This window comes from Gouania willdenowi, chromosome 15 (genome assembly GCF_900634775.1).
Source record: "Gouania willdenowi chromosome 15, fGouWil2.1, whole genome shotgun sequence".
NCBI classification, from domain to species: Eukaryota; Metazoa; Chordata; class Actinopteri; order Blenniiformes; family Gobiesocidae; genus Gouania; species Gouania willdenowi.
Window position 1 is genome coordinate 23,307,733 of NC_041058.1, and position 7,794 is coordinate 23,315,526.

Below are 7,794 nucleotides of genomic sequence, written 5' to 3' on the forward strand. Positions count from 1 at the left end.
TTACTGCATAATATAAATAAATAACAAAAATCTGGTTGTCAATGACAACATATATATTCTAAAACTCGATGACAGCATTTTCTCCACATAGACATAAATATGAATATGTATTAATGTCTATGTTTCTCTACCTGTTACTCATTAATTCTGCTTTGTCATTGGCTGGTAAAGCTGGATCTCTGTTTCAATTGGCTCAAACACCTGTCAGTCAAGTTGTTTAATCCAGGTCATCTGAGTCCAGCCGTGGGTAAAAACACACACACACACACACACACACACTGAAGTTTCACGATGGCGGGACGAGTTCTCCGAGCTTGTGTCTCTAAAACACTGACCTGGAGGAGCAACATGTTCTACCGACCACTGCAGAGGACACTGGCCACAGCTGGAGGTACGACTTTAAACAGTGAAATACACACTGAACCAGGAGACATGACACGACTGACAGTGAGGAAGGAATAAGTATCTGAGGCTATTAATAATACTCTATGGTTCTGTTTGCATGGTGCATAAACTTCATTAGAGTCGCTTATAAAAAAACAAATAAACAGCACGTTTGAAGTAGACCCATTTATTTTAGTTTATTATGTAAAGAATAATGATATATAAATGGGTTCATTAACATAGTTGAGGGGGAATGAGATGAATGTGACCGTATAAAGTCTCTTACTGTGTGTGTTAGTGACAGTGAAGGTCATTGCTCTGTTATTGGTGGTTAAAGGCCTTCAGTAGATCCTCCTCCTCTGGCACTACACTACACTGCACTACACTGCACTACTCTACTCTACTCTACTCTACTCTACTCTACTCTACTGCTGGGATGATGCCAGGATTCCCAGTCACACCACAGGCCTGTTTACTGGGAGATATACTGATACTGGCAACTGTCAGGTTTCCATTGGTAAAAGTAAAGACCTGATTTTTTTTCTTCTTCTCTTCATTCAGTCAATATAGATGTATACATTATTCTATTGGACAAGCAGCAACTTTTTTGCAACATTTAGCAACAAACCACGTTTAAAAAAAAAAAAAAAAATGTTGATGAATTTTTTTGTTTGTTTGTTGCTTTTGACCTGATTTACAGAGGGGTATTCCATAAAGCGGGTTATGTTCAAACTCTGAGTATGTTTGGACTCAAATGAGGGAAACTCTGAGTATCTCATTCCTAAACGCAAGGTATGTTCTTCTCTGAGTATGTTACCATAGCAACATTGTCCGTGAACTAAACCTGGTCACTGGCAGGTTTTATCAAAGAAACCCTGGGTTTCTACCTGGCTTCGCCCACCTTAACACTCTTCTCTGAAACACAGTAACATCATTAACCACAGACGTGTTCACATCATTACTAATGTTGTGTTGCTTTATGTTATTTTTATTTTTTTGTGATAACGGTAATTTTCTTTATAACATTGTGGATACAGATCATTAAGTTAAAGACACTGAGAGGTTGATCTGCATTAAAACATCTACTGACGTCTGTAGTAAAGTTCTCTGAATACAAACCTGTGGATAATATAAAGGAGGAGATGATCATTTAAATGAATCCACTTTTAAGGCCGGATTGTTATTTTATATTTTTATAAAGTTAAATCTGTAGATCACGGCTCTTTGAAGATATGATGGTGCAGCGAATTGTGACACTGCTCTTGGAAGTGATGGGTCGTGGGTTTGCGTCCCGCTTCAGTGTTTTTTATGATATTTTTTAGGAGGTCGAGATGACTCTGGTGACAATATTACATTAAAAATCAATATAAATGATGTGATATCAAGCGGCATTTACTGTCTTTATATCCAGTGTAACAGGAGGGCTCTCTATGTAGCCATCCTATGCTGCTGACACGTCTCCTCAAACACATTTTATTCATATTATTCATCACTCGTCACGTCACTGAAGCAATAAAGTGATGAAGTGACCAAAAAGTGACTAATTACGGATGATTTAAGCCACTATATCACTGAAGACTGAAAGCACCTTTAGAGCAGGCCCATATTCCTTAAACACCGGCTTATTTCACCCATTAGGGTGAATAAATCGCTATTTTCTGGGTGGTTGCCATGGCAGCTCGACTCATCTTCGATCCATTGATGATGGCTTTTTTTAATCGCGCGTGCACGTAACTAACCCAAGCTTTACATACTCAGGGTTGATTAACCCACTTCATACCAGCTGTAATGGAATCAGATACCCAGAGTTTCCCATCGCGGGGTATGTTGACCAAGAGTTTATGGATAGACTCAGAGTTTGTTAACCCTTTCTTTATGGAATACCCCTCTGCAATATTTGTGAAATTTGTGTATGTTGAATCTAAATGTTAAAGGCACACTGTGTAACTTTTGGCCACCAGGGGCGCTAGACCTGTAACTTTTACATCAAGCGCCCCTAGTGGCCACAAGCGCTGCAGCACTGTCGCAAAAATCAACAGTCAGTCAGAGGGGCCAGCCTCCCTTGTCTTTTGATTGTGTATGCAGACAGTAGTTGACCTGGAACTTTGGGATAAGGATTGGTCAGATTGGGGCGCGAAGCGGGGCTGTGCTCGCGCTGCGGTGTGTCCACGGTGTGCCTTTAAATTTAAATCTTAATGTTAAATATTAAATCTAAATGTTAAACTTTTATTTTGGTACTTCTGGTGAATTTGCATATTAGCTAAATATTTAATTTCATTCGTGACAATTAGATTTGGATTTAACATTTAGCGTTTAGATTTAATATGCAAGACAAGTAAATATCACAAATTTCACATATATTGCTGTCAATCAGATCAAAAGTAACGTAAGATAAATTCACGTATGTCTTTTAAACGTGGTTTGTTGTGAGAAGTTGCTGTTTATTTTAGCATGTGCAACCGTACAATCAGTGCCCCATACCTGATCACCTGTGCAACTTTATACATACTGTACTTAATAAATACATAAACTTCAACAGAATTAGAGAATTACATGAGCTTTACTCATTCAAACAGATTAACCTCATTTATCAACTTGCACCAGGAATTAAAATTATAATCTACACACTTGTGTTCAATAAATAACAGTATCTCATCCCATCCCTAATTAGAGGAAGAATTTTGTTCCCATCATTGATTATCACACTAGAATGTGTGTGCACAATTGTATCTACAGTAGTGGCCACAGGAATAGGGGGAGAAAATATCCAAATTATGAATGAATGCTAGAAATAATCCTTTTTAATAATACAAGCATTCATTAAACGCCCTTAAAGAAGAAATTGCCTGGCATTTTTAATAAAGATTTATAAAACATTATTCCTGTAGAACTAAAATAACTAATGGCAAATATGACTTCAAAGGTTCACTTAACTTGTTAAGAAAATGTTATCAAATATATACATGAGCGTCCATTAGCAATGGGAGCGGTTTATTTCATTATGTTTCTGCTATATTCAATATCATTGTGTTTTTGTTGCAATTATTTGTTGAGTATGAACATGTTTGATGTACAGTACATGTTGTTTTGCTACATAATGTCTTTAATGTCCATACTGTTAGGAATACCGACAGATGATGAACAGGCCACTGGATTGGAGCGCCGTATCCTGCAGGCACTCAAGCACGGGAAGGTAGAGCCCAATGCACACAGGATTACTCTAAAGAACAATTATACCTTTTATTATTATTATTTATTTCACTTTTTACAGGATCCCTACAGTATCCTGAAGCCCAAACACTACGCTGGTACTAAGGAAGACCCCCATATTGTACCAGGCATTGGAACTAAGAGGATGGTGGGCTGTCTTTGTAAGTCCTAATAAAGACGTCAACTAACAATTATTAGGACACCTTTCTCAGAGAAGGGGGCAGGGTTGAGATTGTTATTATTGAAAATTCACCAATAAATTAGGGATATCCGATATTGCCCATAGCAGAATTTCTGATATATAGATAGACCCCCTCCCCCCACACCTATTTTAGGTTATAGGATATAAAGTGGTGTGAAAAAGTGTTTGTCCCCTTCCTGATTTCTTACTTTTTTGCATGTTTTCCACACTTAAATGTTTCACATCATCAAACAAACTTAAATTCAAAGATAACACAAGTAAACACAAAATGCAGTATTTAAATGAAGGGTTTTATTAATGAGGAAGAAAAAAAATCCAAAGCTACATGGCTATGTGTGAGAAAATGTTGGGCCGCCCTTAGCAGCGATAACTTGTAATCAGTCTTTTACAATGCTGTAGAGGAATTTTGGCCCACTCCTCATCATACTGAGATCCAAAGACATTCAAGAACAAATGAGACGAAAAGTAATTGAAATCTATGAGTCTGGAAAAGGTTATAAAGCCATTTCTAAAGCTTTGGGACTCCAGTGAACCACAGTGAGAGCCATTATCCACAAATGGCTAAAACACAGAACAGTGGTGAACTTTCCCAGGAGTGGCCGACCAAAATTACCCAAAGAGCGCAGCGAGGACTCATCCAAGAGGTGACAAAAGACCCCACAATAACATCTAAAGAATTGCAGGCATCACTTGCCTCAGTTACGGTCAGTGTTTATGACTCCACCATAAGAAAGAGACTGGGCAGACGACCACGACCAAAACCCCTGCTAAGCAAAAAGAACATTAAGGCTCGTCTCATTTTTGCCAGAAAACATCTTGATGGACTGACGAGACAAAGGTTGAACTTTTTGGAAGGTCTACTACATTTTAGAACAAGAACATCAAACCAAACAGTAAAATATACGGGTGTCCCGATCCGATATCATTATCGGATATCGGTCCGATATCAGCCTGAAAACAAATATCGGATTCAAATTTTCGATCTTTTTTTTTTCCCAATTTATTTTTTATTTATTTTATACAATTGTAGAATACTGTAGATATTATGTTGAAGGTCAATATTTATGGAACCAATTGGTTAGTAATAAATGGGTCAGTTTTTCTCATACTTACTGTTGCTGACTATTGTTCAGTTTGAGTAACATTCCACACTACAAAATAAGTAAATATGTTTTATTGAAGAGAAAAAAAGTAATAAAAGTATGTATGCTTTATGCTGATATCGGCATCGGCCGATATGCAAGGCTGCAATATCAGTATATTTTAAATGAAAAAGTTATATCGAGACATCCCTAGTAAAACATGGTGGTGGTAGTGTGATGGTATGGGGCTGTTTTGCTGCTTCAGGACCTGGAAGACTTGTTGTGATAAATAGAAGCATGAATTCTGCTGTCTATCAAAAAATCCTAAAGCAGAATGTCCGTCCATCTGTTTGTGACCTCAAGCTCAATCGGACTTGGGTTCTACAGCAGGACAATGATGGTAAATGGACTTGATTTATATAGAGCTTTATCACCACTGAAACAGTCTCAAAGCGCTTTACATATCAGCTCATTCACCCAATCACTCTCACATTCACACACCAGTGGGACAGGACTGCCATGCAAGGCGCTAGTTGACCACTGGGAGCAACTTAGGGTTCAGTGTCTTGCCCAAGGACACTTCGACACATAGTCAGGTACTGGGATCGAACCCCCAACCTCTCGATCAGAAGACGACCCACTACCACCTGAGCCACGGTCGCCCATGATCCAAAACGCACCAGCAAGTCCACCTCTGAATGGCTGAAGAAAAACAAAATGAAGACTTTGTAGTGGCCTAGTCAAAGTCCTGTCCTCAATCCTATTGAGGTTAGGGGTGTAAAGATTAATCAATCTAGATCGATTGTTTGATTAATGATTTAGTCAAATCGATCTAAAGTCTAAAGTATAAGCACCGATATCCATCGCCATTCATCGCCATTTTGCCTTCCGCTTTGTTCAAACACCAAACGTTAGTTGGTGAGAAAAAAGCTATTTCAAAGAATGTTTTCCTGCTCCAAAAGAAAGCCATAAGAATCACAAAGGTCCAAGAGACCACACGAATGAACTTTTCATTAAAGGAAAGATTTTGAAATTTGTAGATACAAACATAATTTATTAAAAATGTTGTACCTCTTATAATGTAAAAAAAGAAAAAAAATCTTGCAGAATTGATCAGCGACCATCCACTTGGACATTCTTTTGTTTAACAAAAAGGGGCATAAATAATAAGACTTCAACATGCTCCTATTCTTACTTGTGAAAAGCACTGACTGTCAATTATATTGCTGATATTGAACAGGATTACATGGAAGAATACATTTGATTTGATTAGTCAGGCAATACAATTCTTATGGTATAAATATTGTATTTTTATTCTCTAAAGTGAAATTAAACCCCAGATTGTCTTATATCAATTGCAGGCTTCTAAATCAAATCAAAATCGTATCGTTTCAGGCTTTGTGACAAATATCGAATCATTGTTTTGATGTCGACGTATCTGAATGAAACTGATTTACATCCCTAATTGAGATGCTGTGGCATGACTTTAAAAAGGCGGTTCACGCTCAAACCCTCCAATGTGGCTGAATTACAACAATCCTGCAATAAGTGGGTCAAAATTTCTCTACAGCGTTGTAAAAGACTCATTGCAAGTTATTGCAAATGCTTGATTGCATTAGTTGCTGCTGACGATGGCCCAACCAGTTATTAAGTTTTGGGGGCAAACACTTTTTCACACAGGGCTATGTAGCTTTGGATTTTTTTCTTCCTCATTAATAAAACATTTTCATTTAAAAGCTGCATTTTGTGTTTACTTGTGTTATCTTTGACTAACGTTTACATTTGTTTGATGACCTGAAACATTTAAGTGTGGAAAACTAAGAAATCGGGAAAGGGGCAAACACTTTTTCACACCACTGTATATCTCTGTGAAAATAAGTTAAGGCATTGGTTCCCAAACTTTTTCATTATTTGAAGAATTAACATTTTTCAGGGCTCCCCAAAGGCAACAATGGGTAAACAGAATAAAAATAAATTAAGCTTTTATTGAAAAAGGTAAAAATTGTGACTATAAATCAAAACTCCTAGAAATAAAATAAAATGTGCAATCACATTTTATTAAATTTTTTTTTCTTTCTATTTTTCATGCTCAATGTTCAGCATGGTCATTCTGGAAAAACATGAGTGAAATGAAGAACTCTAGTATAATGGGAATGTTTGGGTGGCGCACAGAACTGATGTTGCTTTCACTTAGAACCAAAGCAAATATGGTGATCAGGGACCAGTAGCTTAACAAAGCTGATCTAATTTATTCACCTTTTTCCAAAAATTCCTGTCACAATTTTTAGTCTTTCGCGTAGGAATTTAATCCAGTTTCCTTCTTTGCAGGTGAGGAAGATAACACAGCCATTGTGTGGTTCTGGCTTCATGAAGGAGAGGCCCAGCGCTGTCCTTCGTGTGGTTCCTACTACAAATTCATCCATCATGAGTTACCCCACTGATAGGAAACCCAAACCAAAGGTCTACTTACGCTGAACAGCAGATGTTAATGATTGAACGCCTTCCTTAAACCATAAAGTGTGTGTGATGTGGATATTTAACATACAGTTGTATGTGCAGTTTGAAAATAAAATGTTAATCTGAACTGAGTCCTGTATTATTTAGACTATGAAGTATTATACTATTTTTCACCCATCTCCATTTGTTCTAAAAACCCCAACAACATAGTATTTGAGGTTTATTTTCCAGAGTTTTAGCCTTCTCAAAAAACAGGCAGTTTTAGGGCCTTCATGCATATTCACGAGTGGGCGTGTCTGTAGACACAGACTTCATACCTTTCTCTTGGAGCGATCATCATAGCAAGATTTCTTTTGCTATCCACAATCGTTGTTTTCAGCCAAAAAACTGCACTTTACAGTAAAACACATGGCTATTTAAGCGTCCAACAAACGCTGCTCAACGGTGTGTGTTTATCAC

At 37.5% G+C, this 7,794-nt stretch overlaps 1 protein-coding gene across 1 annotated transcript; it reads left to right on the forward strand.

Moving 5' to 3' along the window:
• The first annotated feature begins 225 nt into the window (after window positions 1-225).
• cox5b2 (cytochrome c oxidase subunit 5B2) lies at window positions 226-7,462 on the forward strand. Its single transcript, XM_028467935.1, has 4 exons — window positions 226-391; window positions 3,507-3,577; window positions 3,656-3,755; window positions 7,207-7,462. Exons 1-4 carry the CDS (start codon window positions 292-294, stop codon window positions 7,317-7,319), a joined length of 384 nt encoding a protein of 127 aa, XP_028323736.1. The 5' UTR covers window positions 226-291; the 3' UTR covers window positions 7,320-7,462.
• The last annotated feature ends 332 nt before the right edge of the window (window positions 7,463-7,794 follow it).